Source organism: Synchiropus splendidus, chromosome 6, assembly GCF_027744825.2.
Source record: "Synchiropus splendidus isolate RoL2022-P1 chromosome 6, RoL_Sspl_1.0, whole genome shotgun sequence".
Lineage (NCBI taxonomy): Eukaryota > Metazoa > Chordata > Actinopteri > Syngnathiformes > Callionymidae > Synchiropus > Synchiropus splendidus.
The window spans coordinates 15500083-15526855 of record NC_071339.1 but is presented as its reverse complement, the minus strand read 5'-3'; the positions used below and the strand labels follow the sequence as shown (position 1 = coordinate 15526855).

At 44.2% G+C, this 26773-nt stretch overlaps 1 protein-coding gene across 5 annotated transcripts in view; it reads left to right on the top strand.

Annotated features, from left to right (window-relative positions):
* Positions 1-236: 236 nt before the first annotated feature.
* The window catches only part of celf4 (CUGBP, Elav-like family member 4), a 110094-nt gene continuing 83557 nt past the window's right edge, over positions 237-26773 (top strand). The window contains exon 1 of one of the 5 annotated variants that reach the window (XM_053867311.1): positions 237-1062. In XM_053867311.1, coding sequence (XP_053723286.1) covers positions 792-1062 — 271 coding nt within the window. In that variant the 5' untranslated portion in view covers positions 237-791. The remainder of the gene's footprint in view (positions 1063-26773) is intronic. The other 4 variants (XM_053867310.1, XM_053867307.1, XM_053867306.1 and 1 more) reach the window with 4 other exon arrangements.

Here is a 26773-nt window from a genome sequence, read left to right as displayed (position 1 = left end):
TCGGACCCCAGCTCGCGTTCTGTCCGAGCCAAGCGGCGGTGCAGACTGCGCATGTTTGCGGTCCGTCAGCACGGGAGCTGTCCGCGGTGCTGAAGCGGAGCTGTCCGCCGAGCGCTCAGTGCTCCTGCCCCAGTCCCACCAGAGAGAAGCGAGCACCGAGGATCCGAACGGCAGATGACTGTAGAGTGTGAGGCGGGAACACAAAGGAGCGTCTTCTCTGTATTTCGCTATTTATAGCCCCTCTCCCCTCGCTAGGATGTACCACTCGCTCTCCTCAGCAGAACAGGAGGGGGGGAGAGGATCATCCCGCGTCCAGAGCGACCCTCCCTCACTGGATCATCCCCCCGCTGCCAGGGCTCCGAGTGAACCCGTCCTCTTCGTTTAAACCGAGAAGACACCCATACCGACTCCTCAATGCAAAAAAAAGAAAAGAAAAGGGAGCCAAGAAGCTGGGACGAGGGGACGTGGGTGTAAATAGGCAGTGAACGCTCTTGGTCTCTCTCTCCCTCTCTCTCTTCTGTCTCCCTCCCCTTCTCTCCCTTTTTCCTCGCTGCCTCTCTTTTTATGAAATCAAGTTATTGGGTTGGACTCCCATGTAAGGATTCGAACCTCCGTCGGGACCATTGCGAGCTTTTTTTTTCATCCATCCTCCAACGCTACATGTGTTTTCACGTCCATGTAAATAGTGACTCGGCGCGGGTTGGACCCTCTTTGTGACCAAGACTTCATCCACCTTTTCTTTCTTTTTGACCTCCGCCTGCCGCCGCTGCGCGTCCATCCCAACTCGGAAGATGGCAACTTTAACCAACGGGCAGGTGGACGCCTCCGTGCACGGCGGGATGTCCGCCACCACCAACGGGCTCGTGAACGGATTAAGCCACAGCCACAGTCCGGCGGGCTGTCCGGCCACCATCCCCATGAAGGACCACGATGCCATCAAACTCTTCATCGGTCAGATCCCACGCAACCTGGACGAGAAGGACCTGCGGCCCCTCTTCGAGGAGTTCGGCAAGATCTACGAGCTCACCGTGCTCAAGGACCGCTTCACGGGCATGCACAAAGGTGGGTCACCCTGTCCCCAAAATAACGGGTCACGCTCACGCGCGACGGATCCGAGGCTGCACAAACATTTGTCTCAAAGCAATTGGATCTGTGGATGTGCTATCTTTTATTTATGAGCGCCTTAAGTGACACATCCGCGCATGGCAGTGTCACGAAATGTTAGTCACGACAGCCCCAGTGTGCGTGCGTGTGTGTGTGTGCGTGATCACACGGTGGTTGTAAACGTGCGTTCATTCACTACGCCACTAAATCCAGGTCATTAACCTCACGTTTTCTCGTTGCGACTGCCGGGACGTTGTGCTCGCGCGTGAGCGTGCGCGTGATTTTTTTTTTTTTATTCTTATTTATTTGAGGGTGGGCGCGTGCACGTCATTAACACAGTCATTCTAATGAGAGACGTGCGGTTTGAATGATCCAATGTAGGTTCACTTTCCTCCCCCCAAAAAATGGAGAGTGGGAGTTGCTGGAATTGTGAATGGCTCCGCTCCACATGTGTCGTAGTGATGACAGGAATAACGCGTTTGATTTTTGACTCCAACCCAGTGACCCTCTTTCCAGTAAGTCTCATTCGCTTCCTTTTTTTCCGTGAACTTTCAAAGCTTTTGTCGGGCTGTGCCTGCATTGTGCTGACTAGGCATAAATCCAGCAATTTCATTTGAGATTTACTCAGGATACGAGTGGTTTTGATCCCTCACCGGATCCAGTCAAATTGAACTGCTCATTCTGGAGGATGAAAGGCGCATCACTTCAAACCGGTTTCTCTTGAGGCTTCAGGACGAATAAGAACCCGCTAGAGCTCCTTTCTTCCACATGAACTGGGACTATCCTGCCGAAATTGGACCCACCTCTCCGGTCCGACACCCTTATAGCGTGTTTCATTCATGGTCTCTCTGGGGAACTGTTCCTCTCTACAAATCACCTTCTAATGAGAGGTCACTAATTGATCGGCGACACCTGCTGGACATCTCCCCAGGGAGCAGAGTACATTAAGAAAAAAAGTCGGCAACAATGTGTGGCGTGCATGTCAGGAGCAGGGGCAGTGATGCCCGCGGTGAGGCCCCCTGTCGGATGGCTCCCCACCAGTGGCCTCGGAACAGCCAGCCAGCTGCTTCTAAGAACTGTCTCCACGCTGCGATATACGAGCCGGCTTCCCGCTTTCATTAGTGAGCCCCCGCTGAGCTCATATTTTAACTAGCTGGAGGCGCTGGCTACTCCCCGGCTCCTGAGCTCCGTGGAAGCTGTTTAAAGGCCACGTTGCCTCCACTGCCTCCTCCGTCGGGCTTCAGAGATGCTTATCAAATTAGCAGTAAAGACAGCAAACCAGAGAGCTCACCGCTGTTAGCGCGCTTTTATTGGCGCGTCAGATGGAACAGTCGGATGTTCTAGACAGTAAATACTCATCAGTAAACAAACTTTATAGTCGCTATAGGAAATATTTGTAATTGTTGCCACGCCGGGCTCGTGAAGTGGGAGCCAAGACGCGGGAGGAAAGTGATAGCAACAATCTTAAACAGATAAAAAAGCAGACGTGGTTTATGGTCTGTCAAACCTGACTCTCTCCCAAACGTGCAAATAGAGTCACGTTCATTATGCTCAGAAACGTATAAATATTTAGGCTGATAGTTTTCCACATAAAAGAGAAGGAGCGTCGTAAAACTTGGCCGTAAACAATTTAAAGTGTACAGTAAGTGGTTAAACTCAAATCAGAACCTGCTCTAGGGTCAAAGGTCAAAGGCATTAAAGTTTTGAATGAATTGTAATGGTGTTAATATTTCATTCTTGCATTTCCGTCAACGTTTAAGTCATAACTTAACACGTTTTGTAAACATGTCCAGCAAATTATAATTGCCTTTTTCTGCTTTAAATGAAATAAAATGTATGATATTTTCGATTGAAACCTACAAGAAGTCAAGGGTGGCAGATCTTTACTTATAATAAAGCCAAGTTATCGCTGTAAAATAGCGCCATCACAATCCTAACATGGGAATTTAATATCATTGCAGTTGCATTAATCTTTTATTAAATGATCATTACCCAGGACAAGAAGAGGGTCAAGGGTCAATGTTAAGCTTGACCAGACATACAGCAGATAAACATGATTCTGACCTTTTTTTGAATAATTTTTGATTGAAATAATGTAGTTTCAATTCATGCCGTTTCTATATAGATTTTCTTTCAAGGCCAGTTTTACTTTTGATTCACTCTGTGAATAATGCAACACTGAAAATGCATTAATATTTATATTAAATTATCAACTTCGATAAAGACAGAATCAACAACAAGGTCAAAGGTCAACTGTGTGATTTCTTGATTTGACGCTAATAAGATGCAGCAAACTGTAAAATTGAACCATCAGTTTTCATTTATAATGTATATTGGTGAAAATATTTCAGGGCAAAACAATATATGTGAAAAAAAATCTGTATTTTTGTGATCATTTCAAATGCATGATACATGAGTCAGACGCTACATGGGGCAGAGAGTCAAACCTACAGACACAGATAATGCAAAACTGTAAAAGAAAATGGACATGATGTCATTCTACCCTTTTGATGGCAATTATTCCCAGTAATCCAGGGTCACGTGGTGCTGTGTAGAGGCAGAGAAGTGTAAACGTGAGTGGCTGTACGTGGCTGTTTGGACATAGGTCCTGTGACGGACTGGACACCTCTCGCGAGTCTGTCCTGACTCTCTCACCAGGTAGCTGGGACCGACCACCAGTGGATTAACTAATGGATATGTTAAAGGCTGCGATGCAAAACTAGAGTTTGAAAATGACCTGGTGAAGGTCGCAGCAAAGAGTCCAGTGGTGCCGTGTGAATGCTTACCTCATCAGTTTAGTTGAAGTCTGCAAATTGAGTAGAAATTGGCCACATCTGCTGTACATAGTCGCTTCATGTGGGAGCAAATCAGAGGTCATACTGTGACACCAACACAAGAACTGTAAATCCAGATGTAACAAACTTCAACATGCGCAGCATTTCCAACATCTCTCTCCATCAAACCTGAAATGCCTGGTCCCCGCTGTAATTATTCCAAAGTACATTTTGTACCAAAGCAAATGTGGGATTCTGCATATTTTATGTGCTTCGCTCCGCGCTCCCCCTGAGCTCCTTCCTTTGAATTGTTCACCACTGCTGTGCGTTGAAGACCCCAACAGAGCCAGCCGGGACTCTTGTGCTGTGACAGTCTGGTGGGATGGTGCCCCACTACCGCCCTCTTCTTCTGGTCCATGTGTTCCACGCCCTGCACTGCTGCTTCCTTCGACTGGGTGACAGAACATTGTGTTCTGTGACGGCTGTACGTTGAGCCAGAAGCACTCAAAGCCATTCAGTATTTATAGATCTGAACATTTAAAATAATTAATGGCTGTAAATCAAGAAGCAATTTACATTCAATTGTTACCGACTGAATGTTGTCTGAGTGCAGATCAAATGATCCAAATATGTGTATATTGTAATATTCTATTTTTGTTCCTGAATGGTAACAAACTTAAAAACGTGAGATGTTTTTATTTATTTTATTTTTTCAATTTTATTTATTAAATGAATAAATATTGACAAAATCCATGCTCTAAATTAAATGATTAAATAAAATACAGTTTAAAAATTCAGACAATAAAAATATATTTCTTTTTAATTATTGTATGATACAGCTATTAATGTTTTAATATTTTTTTCATGAAAAAATACAAATATTTTATTTAATCACAATGAAATCTTTCTTTTTTTCATCTAAATATGATGGTAGAATTAGCTATGATTATGATTTATTGAAATTATTTCTAGAACACCAGAGTGTTTTTCAAAATTTAAATGCATACAAATAAAGAAACATTTTTTGTGAACTTAATACTAAATAAATTAACCAGTTATTACTTTGTTCTTATTATTATATAGCAGTTACATAAACATTTGTCCTTAATTTCCCTATTAATTCAGTATTTTCAAGTATTTTTATGCATTGCTAAATATAATTTTATTTACATAATATTATCACCAATTTCTAAATAATTGAGTTCACCGCACACATTTACTCAACTGCTTACATTTGATACGTACTGACGTCAAAGTGAGATACAACCAAATTAAATTACAAGTGAATGTGAAGATATTTCTGTTCATTTCCTGTTTTCCATGTGAAGCTGCAACAACCAGGCGCTCCATCCACAGGTCCCCCTGTTTAACCTACACCAGGAGACAATTTAAGAAAACGCTATTGTTTAGCCCTGATAAGGAAATTGTCTCCTGCCTCGGCGAGAAATAAAAGAGGCTCAGTTACATCAAGGAGCGTGAAGAAAGCGTGGCTGCTGTAGCGCTGCTACCTCCGGTGGAAGAGACCCCTATTACAGCCATTGTCAGCTCTGCCGGTGATGCTATTGCCATAACCCTCCTCATAATGACTCCATGTATCACCAGTAATCTTGTCTTTAGGATTCTGTCCCCTTGGAGCGCTGCGTTGGAGGGGGTGGGGGGTGCAGGACGGAGGTCTGCAGAGGCTGGGAGCGGGTGTGGGGACGCCAGTGCAGCCTCACATTTTCCCAATGATTTTATTTCTCTCCCCTCTGCGACTGAGCCATGCTAATAGAGGCCATTTATAATGGTCACCGGCTGCTGCTGCTGCTGCTACGGCGGCAGGAGAGGCACAAAGAGCCGGTCTCTTTCTCTCACTTCTCTCTTTGGAGATCTATTCAAGAGGAGCTGCTGAAGCTGTGATGACTAGCTCCACTCCGCTTCCCTGCAATAATCGCCCGAGTAATTGAATACTAAGTTGAGATCCAATTGATTGTCTGGTGACACTTTCACCACGAGAGTCGTCTGCAGCCTTGTTTTCACTCCCGGCTTCAAATATGAGAATAAAAATAAATCGTCCCTGCGCTCTGGTTTCCTCCCACGGCCCAAAAACATACAGAAGTTAATTGTCTGAAGATGTGAATGTGTGCGAGAGGATGTCCTGCGGTGGTGCTGCCAGTCGGCCTGCCGTCCCGAATGACTGGGACTCAACCAACGTGACAGGACTAGCAGCAGAAACAAACATGAGGTTCAGCTGAAAGCCTGAGAGTTTAGAGAGGAGCACAGGAAAGTAGGGATGGAAAGTGAAAGTGGCCCTTGTTGAGTATGACAACCTCACCATCTTCATATTTGCTGCTTGTAACTTCCTGTCACCCCTGCTGCTCTCTTGTCTTCACCATCTTTCTGGATGATCTTGAGCTCCCTTGTTTGCAAACTAAACATTCATGTGTGAAAATGATCTCACCATTTAGAGCACATGGTGATCACCGTAAACCTGGCTGGACATAAGTGAGACACCTAGAACCGAATCAGGGATGAGGGTATCAGAAGGACATGTGGAGAAGTCTGGAGACCAAGTCGGAGGGGGTCAAAGTTTGTTTCCTATAGGCAACTGATGATAGTGTGTTTTGAGATGGTGTTACTTGATAAACTGTACATCATGTGCCAGAGTAGACTCTGCAACTCTCTTGAGGAATTTTGTGTAACACTAAAGTTTCATGACAAGAGCACTGAGATGTCTCGTCAGAGTCTCCATGGATGATGATGTTTGCTGATGATATTGTGACTTGCTGTCAGTACGGAGGAGGTGATGGACAGTAGAGGTCACCACCATGATCCACTGTATGTTTAAAGTCTCAGAGTCAGGAGGGCTGTCAAGGTTGCCATTGGCAGAAAGGAGAAGATCAGAAATAAGTCTATCAGTGGGACATGGGGGGGAAGTTTGGAGACACCGTTAGCCAGGACAGATGGTTTGGACACGTGGAGAGAAGTGACAGAGTTGGACCGAGGATGATGGAGACGAAAAAGAGGAGGTCAACAGTGAGGGCCACGATGAAGTTGAGACAACAGGAGTTCAAAGATGGATAAGGTGAAGCTGACTCTTCGGTTCCAGCCGTTCAAACTTGAGCCCCCACAGAGCAGCTATGCAGCCGCTGAGGTGAAACCTCCTGATTCCTCAGTTCATTTGTCAGAGAGGCAGTTTCAGAGCCCGTTGTTGGCCTCGTCGTGTTTTGGTGAGGCCAGGAAGTGCTGGTGCCAGGAACATGAAAGACTCTTGCCGCGCTTTATTGCGGCCAATTAGGTAATTCAGGTTACCATCGGTGTGCTGCCGTCTGTGGCAAGAGGGAAAGAGTCCAAATTTTGTTGCAACAAAGAGGAGCCGTGTGTGTTTTGGTCCTGCAGGTCTGCGCTCACACCGCCTGCATCCCGGACAAAAAAAAAAAATTCCAAATTGCACTCGGGTTGCATCATCTTCTCTGCGGGATCTCGGCTCGTGTGCGAACAAGAGAGCGAGAGAGAGAGAGAGAGAGAGAGAGAGAGAGAGAGTTATCTTTCCAGGGCGAGATTATTTCATTTCTATTAGTGGTGGGCTGTAAACCGGTTTGTACCCAACATGGTGAGAATGTACGTCTGTAGCAGAATGAAATCACCACACGGAGCTGGCGATAATGACCCGCGAGAGAGAGGGTAGAGCAGAACCAGAAGAACTTTCCTGTAAATATCTGTTCATTACTGAGCTTATTTATTTTTCCCCTGGTTCTGATATCGTCCCGGCAGATCTCAGATCTAGATTAGTGAGGAATGAGGGGAGGACCGACAGCTCCGGACTCATGGAGGAACAGCGTTCGGATTGGTTCTCAGCTGTCACGGGTTGACGGTATACCGTCGGGTCCATTTCAAATTACCTGTCCGTGTCTTCTCCATAACCTTTGACCTAATTTCCATCACATGTCCCATCGTTTCCATTTTGATGAATGCTTAGTACCATTTTTTGTCCCGTCTGTTGTCCTGTTATTTTTCTGTACAGTGGTACCTCAGTTTTTGAACGTCCCGGAATTCAAACAAATCGGAGTTCGTACAGTTCATACAAAGATTTTCTTGCTTCTGATTTCGAACGAAAATCCAGAACTTGAACGCCCCCATAAAAAGCGTGAAAAAACATAACGTGCACGGCCCACGTCAGCTGACCCACGACGCGCTTTGTTAGGGATGGACAGGGATGAGGCGAGTCTGGGACAGAGCGTTACTTGGTTTATGACTTTGTCACAGCCAAACTGCACAGAAGCGCACATTCAGAGCTGGACACGCACCGGGCACCTCTTCACTTCTGGAGAGACCTCACTCACTCGGCAACCCCTCCCACATGCAGCGGCCACACACATAGAGGAACAGCGCACCTGCAGCAGACACTCTACATTCACTCCTACAAAAGACTATTTTAAGGCTTGGAACGCATTCTTTCTTTTTCCATTCATTGTAAGGGGAAAAATCAGATTTTGAAAAATTCGCTTCTCGAACGGCCGTCTGGTACGGATTGTGGTCGAGAACCGAGGTACCACTGTATCTATTTCTGTGAGACTCACATTTTTTCTTATCTATCTATTGTGTTTTCACTTTTCTTTTTCTTTTTTCATTGGGTTTTTTTTTTTTCCCAATCCTTCCTGTAGATATTTAGTCTTCTGATTCTGAACTGGTGATTTCAAGTAATTTTTTCTTGATTCTGTTCTGTGAAGAGCAGAACAGAATTTAAACCTTTATTTCTGACTCTTTTAAACTCCATTCATGTAATCTGTAGTTGACTGTACCTGGTTGATGACATCATCAGTGGGTGTCTGTCCAGGTCAGGCTGAGCAGATGTTCTCCTCCTCTGTGTTTGTTTCCACTCTGCAGAGATCTTCTTGGGTAGATAGGCTTCCGAAGAGCCTTGAAGGTTCATGGTCTCCTGCAAGTTTCTGACATGTCATATCTAAATGTGTCTTGAGTCAAAACACACTTTTAGATGGTCTCCAGGAGAAGCATTTTAAACCTGCCTTCCAGTTGCACATAAACTCACTCAAGGGTTTCAGAGATTTCAGAGCATGTTAGCCAGTAATGTCAATGGGAGGTGGATGGTTTTTTCAGTGAGTGCGTCACCTGTGACGCCTGGGGGGTCACTCCTCACCAAACCGAGCCACAAATCGACGGCACAACCTTGTCCGAGCGTCCGAGAGGAAAACAGAGGCACGCGGCGACTGCAGCGAGTCTAATTTGTCAGGAGGACCGTTGTCAAGGCAGCGCTGCCTCTGCTGTCAGATGGGGGCCGGCTGATGGCCGAGCAGGGAGCCAGTTAGTCACAGTGAGAAATGACCGCGTGAAGCCGGAGGAAGGATGGCTCTCGGAGAGCCTCCGAGGATTAGCATGCTAACTGCAAGTTCGGAGTCACCAGGCCTGTCAGGGAGGTGGAGCCCTCCAGCTCCTCTGATCTCATCCGCCCTGTCATTAAATCTACTGACCTTTACATACACACAGGGAGCTAATGTAAATGGGCGCCATTGTCGCGGTGTCCTACTTCCCAAACACTGACAGAGACACCCATTCTGCAAGCTGGCAGGAAGAGATCCACCGCTTACTCACTTGTAGGCGTCATGTCAGAGCACTCTTTGTACATTTAAGTCTCTTTTGCAACGCACACTCCAACACCAGCATGAAGCAAAACGGCCTTGTCAGCAGTCGGAGGAGGAGTTAATGGTTGGACATGGCAAAGTCATGTCTCAGTGTGGACAACGATGATGATGATGGTGCTGACCTGTGAAGAAGCACCTGAGATTTGTCGTGGTTATTACAGGTGCTGCTGACACAAGCGGTTTTTAGATGGATGTGTAGATATCTTCGCAAATAGATGGATCATTGTGGCTAGGATGATCATGGCTGTGGTGGGGAAGAGCTTTGCATCACTCAGAAGTTATAGTATAGTATAGTAGAGTATAGGGGATTTTTTTTCTCCTGATGTTGGCATTTTTTTCCTCCACATTTAAAAGAGATTTTTGCATTTTATTGTTTTGCTGTTCATAGAAGTTATTGCTTCAATTACTTCAGTCATACACATCCTTAGCCACGAGGACTGAGCTGAGCCAGAAGACAAAGCTCTCCACTCCGCTGCATTCCTCCTCTCACCTGTGGTCTCCAGCACTGGAGTGAAAGACCAAGAGTTTCTCCAGGAGTTTAACCACTGCTCCTGTGCAGTTCAGGTTGACTCGTGAGAGGAGGCCTCAGGCCCGACCCATGACTCTCTGGAGAGATGATGTGTCTCTGTTGACTTGGAACACTTTAATCAAGAGGTTTGTGGAGAGAGTTTTGAGCCACTCTGCTTCCCCTTCACTACTGCTAGAAAATAGACGCTGAATATTTTTCAAAGATGTTTTACAACTTTCACAAGCCGTCACTTTCCATTGTTTCCTCTTTTAAACATAAATGCAATGCTTTTCTCACAATATGAATTTTTAATTTCCGTTGTATACATATTTCATGTTTTCATTTCAGATGTTTTGTAATCTGTTCTTTCTTTGTATCATTGATCAGACTACAGTTCTTTCATTTCCATCCCCTTCCTCCTGTCACAAGTTCGCTGGGAGTCAAGGGGAGTCAAATCAGCTACGTTTTTGGACTGGGGGAGGAAATCAGCGCACTCACAGTAAAAAGGGACAACACAGAGAAAGGACCCAAATTTGCCCCAAACCCTTGACTTTCTGTGAAGCTGCAGTACTCGCAATCGCTAATATTCCAAAGGCTGGTGATGTCTTTTTTTGGATCTTCATCCTGGTTTGCTCAGTCAGCAGGTTCCATTATGAGGATACTGTGTGTCTCCGTGAGTCCAGTCCTCTCATGAACGATGTTGTGTGTCTTGTATATAATGCTGTTTGTCACAAGCATTTCGTTATATGTCTCCTGCGTAGCATTGCGTGTTTCCTAGTATATAGTGTTGTGTGTCTCTTGCATGATGTTGTGTGTCTCTTGCATTATGTTGTGTATCTACTGAGTGGCGTTGTGTCTCCAGCATCATCTCGTTTGTCTCCAGTATAATGTTGTGTTTCTCGTGTGTGGTGTTGTGTGTCTCCAACATTATGTTGAGTCTCTCTAGCATCATGTTGTGTGTCTCCAGCATGGTGTTGTGTGTCTCCAGCATCATGTTGTGTGTCTCCTGCATCATGTTGTGTGTCTCCAGCATCATGTTGTGTGTCTCCAGCATCATGTTGTGCATCTACTGCATCATGTTGTGCATCTAATGCATCATGTTGTGCGTCTACTGCATCATGTTGTGTGTCTCCAGCATCATGTTGTGTGTCTCCAGCATCATGTTGTGTCTCCTGCATCATGTTGTGTGTCTCCAGTATCATGTTGTGTGTCTCCAGCGTCATGTTGTGTGTCTCCTGCATTATGTAGTGTCTCCAGCATCATGTTGTGCATCTACTGCATCATGTTGTGCCTCTACTGCATCATGTTGTGCATCTACTGCATTATGTTGTGTGTCTCATGCATCATGTTGTGTGTCTCCTGTATCATGTTGTGTGTCTCCAGCATCATGTTGTGTGTCTGCAGCATCATGTTGTGCATCTCCAGCATCATGTTGTGTGTCTCCAGCATCATGTTGTGCATCTACTGCATCATGTTGTGTGTCTCCTGCATCATGTTGTGCGTCTCCAGCATCATGTTGTTTGTCTCCTGCATCATGTAGTGTCTCCAGCATCATGTTGTGTGTCTCCAGCATCATGTTGTGTGTCTCCTGCATCATGTAGTGTCTCCAGCATCATGTTGTGTGTCTCCAGCATCATGTTGTGTGTCTCCTGCATCATGTTGTGTGTCTCCAGCATCATGTTGTGTGTCTGCAGCATCATGTTGTGCATCTCCAGCATCATGTTGTGTGTCTCCAGCATCATGTTGTGCATCTACTGCATCATGTTGTGTGTCTCCTGCATCATGTTGTGCGTCTCCAGCATCATGTTGTGTGTCTCCTGCATCATGTAGTGTCTCCAGCATCATGTTGTGTGTCTCCAGCATCATGTTGTGTGTCTCCTGCATCATGTAGTGTCTCCAGCATCATGTTGTGTGTCTCCAGCATCATGTTGTGTGTCTCCTGCATCATGTTGTGTCTCTCTAGCATCATGTTGTGTGTCTGCAGCATCATGCTGTGCATCTCCAGCATCATGTTGTGCATCTACTGCGTGGTGTCATGTGTGCAAGCAAAGCCAGTAAATGTACTACACACAGGTCATTCTCTGAGAACAAAGTGAGACTTGCAGAAGCTAACAGCTGCACTGCTGCTCTGATGCAGACGTTTCCTCCAGGAAATAGCAGCATGACACAGCAGCAATATGAAAAATAGTTTTGTCACAGCTGACTGTGGCAGCAGCCCATTATTGGATATCCCATAATAAGTAACTCCTGTCGTGCACTCGGCTGCTGCAATGCTCCCGCCTTTGTCTTCCTGTCAACATTCAGTCGTCTTGCATTTTGTTTTCAAGGTTAGGGTCATTCATGCTGACCAGACTGTGAGAGGGGACCACAGTGGCGAGCGCAGCTTCTCAATCTGAGCCCGGAGTATTCAACCGTTAGAGGCCGAGGGGCAAAACATGAATCTGAGACGACACATTCAGCAGCGTGACACCACACCCACAAACGTGTTCCTGGTTTTGTGTGTACAATGTGAGCAAAACCGTCAGTCGTTTCAGCTGCTTGAAGGCTGATCACCGTTGGCTGATATCCATATACTTATATTTGTTATTCAAATTTCAAAGCAGGAAAATCGTGGAGACCAGAATAAGTGTAATGTCGACTGTCTACATCAGACTTTCCTCTTGCTCAATTATTGTGGAGATTTTCTTCCAGAAGGTGAAAGACTATGATCTACAATCACTTGTTTCGTTCATCACTTCAAACCATTAAAAGCCATTTGGCATTTCAAACATAAGTAACAACCTCTGTCTTCGGAGACGTCTGCCACTACTCTGTTTTGCTTAGCATTAGATTTTTTTAACCGAGAAAATGAAAAAAAATAAAAACTGAATTAAACAATGAAACTTCGCTTCACTTATCATGCTGCAGTACTTGAGACCGCTGCCACTCTCAAGACTACATTTCCAAGGTCAGGTTCGCGTCTCGGACTCAACCGCATATAGACTTGGTCGTGTTGGATTCCGTTTTTTTTTTTTTTTTTTTTGTCAAGGCCAGTGGAGACCACAGCTTCTGTGAGGTTCCCAACTCAAGCTAAAATGTAGCCAACGACCAATTCTTTCTTCTGATAAGGCCTGTTGAAAGTACTTGTGACGTATTAATGAACCTAATACTGAAAAAGAACCCAGGAGAAGAACGTCTCCGTATGTCAGTATGGCGAACTACCTCTCAACACGACATTCATGCCAACAATAATAAGCTTCACGGTTACATTATGTGCGATTGTTAGTAGTGACTCAAAGGTCTTTAGAAATTTATACAAAGAAAAAAAAAAAGCAAAAGATTCTATTACTGACATGTTAATCTTCCAACAGAAAGAAATACCTGTATTTTTTCTGAGTACAGTGTGGTGTAAAGAAAGTACTTTTAGCTGTCTTAGCTGACTGTTTTTGCAAAGATTTCTGTGTTCTGTATTAACTTTGGGTTCTGTCTCGGCTTGGTCTTGACTCTGTCCTCAGATGCTCTGGTCTTGGTTAGGACTCGGACTCAGGTTAGGTGGTCTTGACTTCAGCACTCCACTGTGGTTTGGTTTGATCCAGCGTCTTTGCAACAAAGAGAAGCAGCAGGAGATGCTAAAGTAGCGGCGGATATCGGAGACTAGAAATGAGTCTATCAGAGGGACATGTGAAGAGGAGAGACAGAGTTGGCCTAAGGATGTTGGAGGTGAAGACGAGCAGGAAGTGAATCAACAGGGTTTGTGATGAAGGTGTGATGTGGGAGGATGATGAAGACCGACTTGGATGAAGAGATTTTGAGCCTGCACAGTGATTCATTGTGATGTCACTCACTCTTTCATCTATCCCCCAGCTGAGGACCTGCCTTCTGTACTTTTCCAGGAGTGTCAGAGGTGACGTGAATGATATTGAAGCGCAGAGTCGTTTTTCAGCCTCTTTGTTGCTGAGGTACATTTCTTTGTTCTACAAGGCCATAATGAGAGCTTCAGCTCTAGCAGAGTCTGGTCTTCATGATGACACCTGGATGGAGAGTCAGGAGACAAGCCTCAGTCTGACGTCGACCACCGCACTCCAGATCTCCGCACAACACAACCCGAACCCAAAAGTGAATCAAAGAGCGTCAAGCTGGTGAGACTTGACAGGCCAGACACGTTTTTAATATCATAAGAAAGTGTCTTCTGTACTGTCAGGCACACCTGAGCCGGCTTCAACTTCTCCGCCTGTCATCTCCCTTCATGCCTATTTCATGCCCCCCAATTAGAAATGCACAGCGTCCACTGGAAGACGGGAAGTGTGGAGGGTTGGGGTTTTCAAAGATCCTTTTCAATTATTCAGGGCCCAATTTGATTCAGAAAAAGAAGGATTAATAAGTTGTGTTGAAGTTTGAAAGGTTTGAGGAGCAAATGAAAGATGAAACAAATTAAAGCCATCACTGAGACCGTGCTTAATCTTAATGGTTGGAATTATTCATCAATGGAAGTGAGGACTTTAAAGCTGCACTAGAGCAAAGCACCGTCCTTTTCTGATAACAAGAGACTGCAGTCTTAATCCAGGACAAACTTTCATCATGTTTGTACCTCACCGAACTGAAACGTCTACAGAGGCTCATTTCTGCCTGGGTTTCTGCTGTTCTTCAGTTCAGGATCGCAAGACTCACAGAGAGACGGAGAGTGGGTGCCAAAGTGTGTATCACCGCCATGTTTTCTCATTATATTTCAAATTATATATAGTCAGCAGTTGCATTGTCTTACAATATTCAAAATCATCATCATCATTTTGTCCTTATTTGTATGGTAGAAAAACTTTTTACGGAATATTCTGGGATTTTTTTCTTTGTTTTTTTTCTCTTTGTCCTTATTTCTCTTATCCTAAATGTTTTTGGCTCAAAAACTGAATAATACATATTACTGTGACAACTAGTAGTAGTCATCATCGCAGTAGTAGCATTAAGTCTAAAAGTATTGTCCTCTCAATAAATGTACTTTTAATGGCAGTTTTTTACATTGCTTTAGTAAAATAAAACATTTGTTTGTAATAGAGTGAGATAAAATTTTATTTTATTCTATTTTATTTTATTTTACATAAAATATGTTTGTTTATTTAATTCCCCTTGCTCAATTATTAATGACCCATTGCCATCCAACTATTGAGCAATTTTCTTCACATTAAATTTGGGAAAAATATCAAAATAAAGTTTCAGTCTTATATTTAAATAATAGCCATATAATTACAAAACATGAAATTCTATCATTAAAAATCATTTCTGTTATTTTACCATTGTAGTCCAAAAATATCCTTGACACATGATGTTTTATAAATGACTACACATTGGTTTTTGGACTCTTGAGTGACATAAATGAATGAGCTGGCAAACATGCTGACTCTGCAAAAACAGAGTGACATGAAGTCATCAGTTCACTCTTCTTCGTCTGTGTTCATTTCAAACGCGGTGTTTCCCATGGAGGCCTTCTTCCGTGCTGCTGGTCTGGGGGCAGATAGACCAAAACACATCTCTGCAGAGAGAAGGTGCAGGAGTGCGTAAAACGACAAGCGAAAGAGAGAAGAGAGGAGGGTTAGAGAGCCGCTGGAACAGAAATGATGTAAGAGAATGTGTGAAAAGAGGCAAGGGAGCTCCATAAAGAGATGTGGAGGGGGTGCGGGGCCTGTACACAAAGACAGAGGGAGAATATCAAGAGGCAGACGATATAAAAGAGAGCAGAGGTTGTGAAAGGAGGCTAAAATGGAGGCTGGAAGATCTTTCAATGACAGAGCTACCGAGGAGAAGATGACAGAGGGAGAAGTAAAGAGAGTGAGGGAGTCCCAGAGACAGATGTCGTCCTCGCCGGCCCCGCAGATTGATGGGTGCTGGCCCGCTTCCATGCCAGGCGCTGACCCCTCCGTCCTCTGCTGCAATTTATAGGCCAGATATAAGCACCGTCGCCATCGTGCGCCCGAAAAAAGCCCGGCGACCTTCCGTGGGTTGGCAGAGGAGTTGGACCCCAGGAACCGCCGACGGCCTCGGGGGGTGGATGAGCAAGCGGCCTCAGTATTAGCTGAACCTGACAACATGTTAATGGGGCCGGCCTCACGGTGCGTTTGCACCCAGCAGCCTCTGCGGCTGTTTGCACGAAGCCTCGCAGCTTCTGGGAGATTCTGCATCTGCTGGGGCAGATAACGGCAATAATGTTTACACCAGCTCTAAACCGTGCAGGAGTCACCCATGAACATCAAAGTTTAGGGCGTGATTTTTTTTCAAACTCTGTGGAGAGAAATATTTTTTTTTTGACAATTATGTCTGAGGACAGAGACACATTTCCACTCTTCAAAATGTTTCTTCACAAGATTTCTTTATTTTATTTTATTTTTCATAAAATATGTTCTGTTGAAAAGGACAACACAAGTTATAATAAGGTGTGTAAATCTATATAATTAATACTATATATGTCTATAATAATTAGAATTATTATTTTATTATTTTTAGTTATTAGTTATCCATGGGAAAATGTAAATTTAGTCAAGGGTTTGACAATTAAATCTTACATTCCATTCAAATGCATTTGCACTCACACAGGAGATACTGTGACTCTGTAAAAGACTCTTTGAGCCTTGCTTGGAGACAATGAAATTGAATGTTTGGATGTCAACAAAAAGCTATCAAAACTATTTTGGAGATGATCATGATATTTGCAAATTGAAACTATTTATTTTGTTCAATTCAAAACATTTTCAAATGAATACATTTTTATTTTAAAAAGTTGCCAGACAAAATATTAATACAAAAATATGTTGAGAAGCACTACCTGTTTGTGAAGTAATTTTAAGTCTCTATGGTGCAATAACCCATTTTAATCTAGTTTAATTTTAACTTTTTTTATTTTATTATATATATATTTTTTCCATTTTTTTTTTTAGGTTATTAGTATTATTATTTTATTTTATTTGTATTTTATTTTATTCTCTGTGTGATGCTCTTCTTGACTGCATGCCCTTTCTTGCCTCTATTGCTGCTGGAAATGCAAATTTCCTGGAGGGAGTCATCCCAAAGGGGTCAATAAAGTCTATAGGTTATCGTCTTTTTGGATTTATTCCTCATACAACACTCTCCAACATTGACTACTTCACTTACTGGGAGACAAGACGGCTGAAGTTCTTCAGTGAGATACCCTGAAAGCCCATTTTTGTGAAGCCAACTTGTTTTCTGGAGACCAAACTTGGCTGGAAACCTTTTGTGCTCAGCGTTTTTATTTGTCTCCTGGTCGTTCTGCGTTACCTTGATGCACAAATAAGCCCTGGGAAAGATTGGGGACGGAAAGCCTTCTGCAAATTATTACAGATTTACACTTTAATGGCCTGTGGGGTCTCGCGTGCTGCACACTGGCTCCCGGTGAGACAGACACTATTAGTTTGGAGCTTTAATCACAGAACAAGAAAGGAAGCCTGGATGGACCTATAGAAACGTTGCCTTACTCCGGACTTTAATGGTTTCTGCGAGTGTCTGAAGGAAGGGGGAGGAGCTGCTCCCGCTCTTGATCAACAGGAACATTCGAAATATTTTTATCAGAACCTTCATGTTCTCAGTGATTATGAACAATTCACCGCTGTTCTGGGGTAGGAAACAGGTGTTCTAGAGCCCTCTGAGAGGCATCAGCAGTCCAGTATGGTCAAGGGTCTCCTCCCCCTCAGAACATCTCATCAGGGTGGAGACACCTGTTCATGGGAAAGAGCTGTCATGGTGGTGGTGGAGCTGCTCATATGCTTGAGGTCTTGCTCATGAGTTGGGGCAGGATGAGATGGACAGATTAGAGCTGCATCTTCAGTCATGAGGACTCATGACTGGAGCCAAAGGACAAAGCTCTCCATTGAATCCATGTTCCCACTCTCACCCATGTTCCAGAACTTTTGGTAATGGACAAGCCCATACAAAGTCGCAGATGATCGTGGACCAGTGAGTTTTCTAAGTAGGGTCTCTGATAGGCTCTTGTCATGACCCTCTCCTGTGCGCTCCCAACATGCACAACTGGGCAGAGACCCGGGGGTCAGACGGAGGAGCTGACGTCTCTCACCCGGGAACACCTCAGAATTGCGACAAAATTTTATAAATCCTCACCACACGTTCGGACAAGAGTCCGCCGTCAGAAATATGGCTTGATTCAGGTTTTAATGTTCAGCCAGGATTCCTGCAGAACACCATTATGAAACAGGCTCTTAAGCTGTTTTGAGTACGGTTTATTTTGTTAAATGGTTCTTTTGGTGATTCAGCCGAAGCCCACAGAAGAACACTTCTCTTACGGAACAGACGAACGGACTTTAATGATACTATTTTCAGCAGCCAGAAGAGAACACGGGGTGCTCCAGCGACTCTCCTCCCTTAGCAATAGTTACTCCGATTAATGTGCCATCGATGCAAAAATACAAAAACTATCATTCCAATCAGCCTCTGAATGTCCCAATTTGTCTAAGAGGAAGCCAAGCTCTCTAAACGAGCCGCATAAAAGCCACTGCCAAAGGGGATGAATATAAATATTATCTGCGGCTGGAGCACCAACAAAGGAGCCGTGAAACTCAACTTTTGTGCGCCAAAGGCTTCATTAGTTTGACAACAGGAGCGAGGTGAAATTACTGGCGGACGACGGCAGGTATGGGAGTACGATTGAATGTGCTCATTTGTGGATGTGTTGTTTGCGAAGGCGGAGGAGAGATAGCAGCCTTTGTCTTTCATCCGTCCTTCACTCTGCAAACATCTTAATTGTGTTAAATGGAGGGGCAGACCAGAGTGTGTTGGAGGGGTAGCATGTCCACGGCCTTGTGTCGGCGAAGTTTCTCCTTGAAACTCAAAGCTGGATGCCATTGTGTCGACCTAAAACCATGTTGTCTCTCGTCCTCACTATTTCACCCAGGCTTGTTTTGCTTCTCTTTGCATTTGTCACTGCCTCTCTCCATCTTTCTCGCTGTGTTTGTATGTCTCTCTCATTTTCTTTCCCTTTGTAGCCGAGCTTCTCTCCACTGCTCCTCCTCCTCTCTCTCGCTCTGTCTGTCTGTCTGAGCGTCAGATAAGCTCACTGGGGGAGACTTTAGAGGACTCTCCATCTGTGTATAAATAGCTCTGGATGAATTATTGAGGGACCTGGGGTTGCTAATAATCCCGCAGGACCCATCTGACAATGACACAGAAGATGGAGGGAAAACAATTACGCAGGCTTTCTCCTTCAGAAGATCGGGGATGAGGGCGGGGAGGGACTTGACGGCCTTTGGGAGCCTCCTCGCAGGGCCCAACATCTTGGCTAATAAACCCAATTAAGTCTCTGGAATCAATCGGAGCCCCGAGGGCATCCTCTCTCTTCCTTTTCCCGGACGGGATGCAACAACAGGAAGTGTATGATTCATGTTCCTCCTTCCGTGTTTGGATGGCGCTCTCATCTCCGTCTCGCGGGTTGGCGAGGCGAAGGGGACGAGACAGGGTGTCCGCTGAGGGAGGAGAGCGGGACAGACGGACGGAGGGAGGAGAGAGGGAGGGAAGGTACACAGAAGAATATTAATGGGAGTGTTTATCCTGTAACTGTTTTACAAGAGTCGAGGGACCACTCCCATGACAGAGTGCAGTAAAAGCATTAGAGATATCTTTGATTGATTCGCCTCTTGCCCTTCATGAATTCTTTATTCGGCTTAAACAAGTTGATAACTCCCAACATACATGACGATTGCTGCTTCGCAGATTCGAATCGGACGCTCAAAACTGCTCCAGTCAGCAGCAAAGAAATCTATAGTTGTGAGGCTTGAATTTTGCTCCGCAGATCCACGACTCTTACTGTTCAACGGGACAACACAAAGTTTTGACTTCACCTGTTGTCGGATGATGGAGAGGGTACTTAGGTCCTTGTTGTTCTGGTTTGATCCTCCAAGGTGGTACCTTCCCTTTGCCCTGGTTTATCTGTCTGCAGGCAGCATAACTCAAAATGTCATGAACAGATCTCAACAATGATAATGGGACCAGACAGTGTGACACTGCATTATCATCCGGCTCCTGAAGCCTCCACACTGCCACTGACAGCTGCCCATGCTGCTGGAGCTGGATAGCTTTTCCACGTCATTCGCCACCAGGTTGTGCGATCAAGTTACAAAACGTTACCGCCACCTGCTGCCCCATTTGAATGTGGCTATAAATGCTTTTCTCGTGTTTCAATCTTTTGCTGAAGGCTTCTGGAAAGGCAGGTGAAGGTTGGTTTTAGACATCTGGTGTAGTCAAGATGGTGTGTTCTGTCAGGACATGTGTGACTGAAGCAACTCGCAACTCCGGAATCATGCTAGGAACAAAGATAAGTCACAGTGCACTGCATTTTATTTTGTATATCCAACAGGCCCAGTATCAACTTTTTACAAGATATGTCAACATAATGGAGTTACTACTTATGACCTGCGACTGTTTTCACACGTCATCTTCTCCCGTCCACAGACACCCTCTATTACTAAGTATGATGATGAAAAAATGAAGTAGAAATGTGAGGTAAAGTCGCCCAGGAGGAAGATAATCTCACCTCTACTGAGGGAGAGCCATTCGTACGTACACATGGGAATGAGAGGGTCAACCTTGACACCCCCACGACTTAGCTGTGGGTCTGGTTCATGGGGCGTAGCCCAGGAAGTACCTGACCACTTCCACCAGATCCTCCATCTGGCCTGGGAGTATAATCTCTGAGCATGAGATTAAAATGATGAGAATAAAAATGTATGTGAACCGGGTTGGATTTACAATATTCCGTAGTCTTCCAAACAAATCAGGCGTCCGTGACTCATTCTGGGCTTCGGACTGAAAAGTAAACTGAGGAAAGGTTCTTTATAGCTGCCCTGCACCAGTGAGTCAGTGAAGTGAGGAGCTCCTGCTCTAAGTTAAGACCGGCTATTTAGGAGCTTCTCTGAGTTTGGGTTCATCTTTGGAGCCATTCAACTTTAATTATTAATCCCGTTAAAAGCTAAAATTGGATCTGTTAAACATTTCCGGGCAAAACGGCTGAGGTAGGATGAGGTGATTTGTCTGCCTGGATATTTGGGGACAGAGTCCCGGGGAGCTTTGGTCAAGTGCGGCCATGTGTTGAAGCATTTATGCGACGTGTCATGGGTTTGTTTGGTGAGGCTGTTGGTGGCAGCGCGACAGCACGTGCTCGCTGACTTCTGCTGAGTGTAGTTCTGCTTCCAGGCTGAAGAAAGCAGGCGGGGGTGAGCGAGGGCCGGCGGTGGGCGGGTGGCGTGGGGATGACACTGTCCTAATGATGCATTTTCTACTCCATTGATTCAGCTGCTCTGCTCTCCAGTAAATCCTTCACATGCAACACATTAAAGCCGGCCCTTTTTCCTCCTTCGCCAATCGATTAGCACAGCTTAGCGACGGCCACTCGGGGAAGCTGCGACGCCTTATCTTCAGGGGCCCCTCTTCTCACACACACACACACACCTAATCTGTTTTAAATTGAAAGTGTTTCCACATTGCTGTCCCCTATTTCATATTTTTAATCTCTGGATTAGCACAGGCATCAACATGGAGCTTTTCTCTTAATTTTTTTTAAGTGTGGCGTGTCCTCCGGAGTCACCCTCCGGTGCTTCTCTCCACGTGACAAAGCTGAGTAATACCTCCTTATGTAATGACTCCACATTCGGACCGGGCCCGCAGGCACGGCGTGTTCATTTGGTGCTGACTGTTTTGTTCGACGAAACACTTTTGATTTTAGGTTCTGAAACTCCTCTTCCTTCATCATCCATCATCACCCTCATTGGTTCTTCCTCAACTTCCTCGTCCAAACCGTCCCAGATTCAGACCTGGTTAGGGTTAACCAGATTTAAATAGCTGAAAACATGTGGAACAGTTGTGAACTTTATCTTGAGGCTTCGGTGTGAATGACTGATTCACACAGTTATGCTGTTAGCTATTAGCTCAGTTCTATCAAAGCCAGTCCAGTTTCTTGTAGCGCCCTAGTTTCAGACTTCAATATTTTTCCACTGATGAAGAAAGTTTTTTTTTGTTTGGTTTTGTTTATTTACTTTAAATATATTTTATATATTTAACTACTTTTATATTTTTAATTACTTTAAATATATTCTATATATTTAAGGTAAATAAACTGACATTTTTAATTCCATAAAAGGACAAATGGCAGCAATGGCTCACTTTGTTCCCCTGTCATGAACTGTTTTTTTTTATTTAACACAGCAGAAAGTGTAGTTTGCAATATTAGACAAGAAGAAAAACATTTTTAAAAAGTTTGTGATGTTACTACAGAGAAGAAGTTTCAGAAGACGTGTATACAGACGCATGCATGAACAAAGGCACAAATCTTTTTTGTTCTTTATCAGTCAACACATATTTAAAAGAACTATTAACAATGATGACTTGACAAACGTATTCAGACAAGCAATCCAATTTTCCAATAACAAAAAGATCATCAAAATGAGTATTAGCAGCACTTTTTTTGTGTTTCTTTCTGAGACTCTGGTGTGCTTCTGAAACTCGGCACCATGCCTTGATGCTTTTGCGAAATGATTTTGTCTCTGTAGTGACATGATGCACTGCATTCTGTGAACAAACCTGTACACATTTTTCTGTATTCGTCTTTGTCTAAGTGTTGACATTTACTCTTTACACTTTAATGACTGGGAGCCATTTAAAGTGAAGTCACCGGAAAGAACCACAAGAGTTGGCAAATCCAGTTTGGCTTTGAGCTACACTGCAGAACCCAGACACTTCAGTGGAAGCCATGAGGTTTCAGGTGCTTTTGGTTAAAAAATTTTAAATAAAAACTAAATAAATCCATATGTGTGATGTTAGGAACAATTGTAAACGCCACAACCCGTGACCTACACAGAGATCGCAATGTGATAACTGAAATTATTGAGATGAAACAAAGCAGTATAATAACTGGCCTCCATTGAAAAACGTAACCGCTTGTGTTTCAATGGTTGGTCACCCAACGCACAAACATGAGGCTTGTTACTTGATATAGTTTGGCACCAAGATGGCAGCTTCATTACCCCTTGTCTTTTATTGATATGTAACCCATCTATCTGCTGTGCGTGAACAGTAGAAATAATATTTCATCATTAATAATGAGCTGCAAATCTAAAAAGTTATGTTAAAGTTGTTATCCACTCAATCCCTGTGACGTTCCAGACGAGTTCTGTCGAGAACATTTTCTCTCACTTGAGAAATTCCCGTGGAGAAGTCTAGCTTTTGTGCTTTTGTCCTTCCCGCTGGCGAAATAATGCAGCATATGGAAAAGCAGCATCTCTTTGATTTCATCAATCATCCATCTTTAAAAACCGCTCTCGCCCTTGATGTGCTCGCTCTGGATGTTTCTGTGAAGAGAAAACCAACAGCAGACTGAACACGACTGAACTGCATCTTCCGTGGCGCCTCTGCTTAGTTCTGCTTAAAACCAGACCACAGTGCTCATTCGCTGCAGCAGCTCCTAAATATGAACAGTCTGCTTTACACCTCCAGAACAATACATCACAGATTATGTGCTACTTTTACTCTAAAGACTGCTTGTTCGGACTCGGGCAGCGGGTGACGTTTGTCCCTTCCCCTGTACCGGTCCCACTGTGAGTAATGATCTGCGAGGTCAGCCGAGGTCGTGGGGATCCGAGCGAGCACGGCTCACTTTATTGAATTACTATTCCTCATAGAGGGGACGGTGAGGGCCTTTTCACTTTATGCCAGATGAAGCGGCGAGTGTTTAACGTGGACCTGTCTGCTGCCGCCAAATTAATCCAGAACCTTTTAATATACTTCAATATTATCCCTATGGAAGCATTATTAGCGGTCAGAGCTGGACACAGCTGTGTGTAGTTAAACTGCATTACAACCTCCACTTTTCCATATTAGAGTTCCGCGGCTATTGAGCGAGGAATTAAATATTTCATTAGATTGAAAGGAAAAGTGTTTTTCTTGAGAGCAGAGAGGTCATTATCTCACGACTTAAGGCTCATGGCAGAGAGCTGCGACGGAAGGGGCTTGTCAAGCTCCCTGTGCCCCGGTCACCCTTGCCCAGGTGTGGGCACAGTGAGGCCCAGGGGCCAGATGAGGACTCACTGAGTTCTAAATATAGCTCAGACAACTTGTTTTTTTAGGTCAGTTTTTATGATTAACTTTATTAGTTTTAATTCTCAGCACGTCTTGACCCTCAAAATCAATAAATTGGAAAAACATACATGGTCTAACAGTACACATACTGGAACATTTTGGTTCAGGACTTTTGGGCCAATCATCATGTTCGCAGCACACACGGAACTAGAGTGATTTAATGTGTGTGGGACCTGGAAGATCCCGAGCAATGTGTCCTGAGTGGTGATGCATGTAGCAAACAGTCTCAGGAACTGGAAGTCAACGTCCCGATTTAAGAATACCTGCAAGAAAATTGTCAGAGTTATTCATGGATAATTAAGTGTGTTATTTGATATTAATTACATAATATAAAGTGGTTTGATGGTTGTAACTTTTCAAAAAGAATATGATACATCAGATGAGAGAGGATTATTATGACACTGAAGCTGCACTTGTTTCCACAGCTTCCACTGAGCGACAAACATTGTTTGCACTGTTCGCCAGGCACTCTTGTATTACAGAACGATTTCCTTCCTCTTCTGCTGAAACCTCTTTTTTTCTCTTTTTCTTTCACAACAATAAGCCAAGACTTTTTTTTTTTTCATCCTCACTTTGACCCAATTCCAAAGTGATTTGAAAAGCGTTATCTAAGCCATAAGCACTGACAAAAAAAAATCAGGTTAGAGCGTTCTTGTCTTGAGGTCAATCTTTTCAAAAGGAAGGGGAAAAAACATTCTTCCTTTTATTGAGCAAAGGCTGTCCTTGGTCAAGGCTTTCAGACGAAGATAAATGCTGGAAGGGGAGACGTGGAAGTTTCTATTGACAGACTGAAATTGGACAGCCTCAAACAATATTTCATGCCAAAGTTTTTCCGAGGCACAGTTCCAGAGCTGCATACCGTGCTGCTTCAGCCGTGTCATGCGAAGATCTATTAATGCTCCTCCACTCCTCTGCTGCGTTCTTCCGTGTGTTGGTGGAAAAGAGGACAAAACGTTAACATGCAAATATATCTGTTCGTGAAAATCAAGATTCAGAGTGTGACAAAAGACGCTTCCTTGGTTGGTGGCCAGGACTGTCAGGTATTCTTTGAGGCAGTAGAGGTAGAGCTCATATTCATTGTGGGTCACTTTTGGAGATGGTCCCTAGTTTTAGTTCCAACCCATTTACTCCCATCTCAAACTTCTCCCCAGCCATTTTCAAGTCACAGCCTTTTTGAAATGGTAACTCCAAAGGGTTAACATGCTTCATAAGAGTTGGGTGGTTGGCCATAAGGTCCATACCAGTGTTGGCAGCCACCACAGCGGTTTCCACCTTTTATTCCTATATTAAAGGATTCCATTATCCACGCCATTAGTCCACTTGGAGACGGTTCAAAAGGCGATGCTGACCGATGAGTTTTGAGAGTTGGTCTGACAGGTGGATTAGACAGTGGTGTCAGAAGTGGCATTGTCACGTTAGAACATTGATGCTGACCCATGGTTTGATACCACTTGTCGTGCTACTCGCTATTGAAAGTGACTTCTCAGTCCAGTCCAGTCGCCTTCACTAAGTGGGTGAACCTGGGGAAGGGTCGAAAGTTAGAAGAGACTCAGCATTGTAAAAGAAGGTCAAGTCAGAATTCTACCATGGAAGTCTGTGAAAACAACAAAAGAGTTGGATGTCGCCGTCGCGGGGTCCATCATAACCTCCGCTATCAGCTCAGTGAGTCACGAATGCTAGCAAAAGCTACGGACAGCTTCTCTTCTATTTCACATCTTCCTGTCGATGAATTTCCATCTCTGAACACATAAAATCTGGGCTCTCTCTTTGGATTTTCATATAGTTTTTTTCCATGTCTTCATGTGGTCCAAAGAGTGTTAAACAAACACGTCCCATCAGTTTGCAGAGACTTTGTAAAAACAACCAGACCTTCAGTCATCACTATGTTCTTCCCCTCTAAATGTTGTTGCAGCTAATTGTTGTACGAGCCGCTCTGTCCATTTCCAAGATTTGTTCTCCTCTAAGTTGTAGTAATGTACCTTTCTATGCTGCTGCTATTAAAATTCAATTTATACAAATTGGGCATAAACAGAAACGAGTTAAAACAGCGATTCTAATGATTCAGTTGTGTCCTCACGGAAGCAGTGTGAGGTTGTGTATGAGGTGCAATGATGGTTTGTCAGGTCTATGAGTTGTGCACAGTTGACGGAGCGCTAGGTTATTTTAGGGTTGGTGACCGGATTTGGCTCATGTTCTCCACACTTTCTCGTGCATGGCGTCAGAAGGTTGAATTGTGAGATGTATCTGCCATCTATGCCATGTTAGCAACATGGGGTGTTCAGAAGCTGAGCATGGATGAGGAAATTAAAACAATATAAAACTTGAGGCTCACGACGGCAAGAAGCATTGTTACTATGATGAATCTGACCGGTGCACTGCAGGATTCCTGTCTAGTAGACATTTAACTCAACTGTTCACTGGCGCAGTAGCCGGCGCCAAACCTTTACACTCAGGAGGCTGGTTTCAAAAGTTGGTTCCAATGTTGGTGCGCTTCCAAAGTCAGCGCCATGTGAACGGTCCCTTACTTTTGCAAGTCTGCCGGCACACGCTAACCATCTGACTGCTTTAATATAAACCGGACTCCCCCTTGACTGAGGGATCAGGTACCACAGACTGACTTCTCCTTTGTC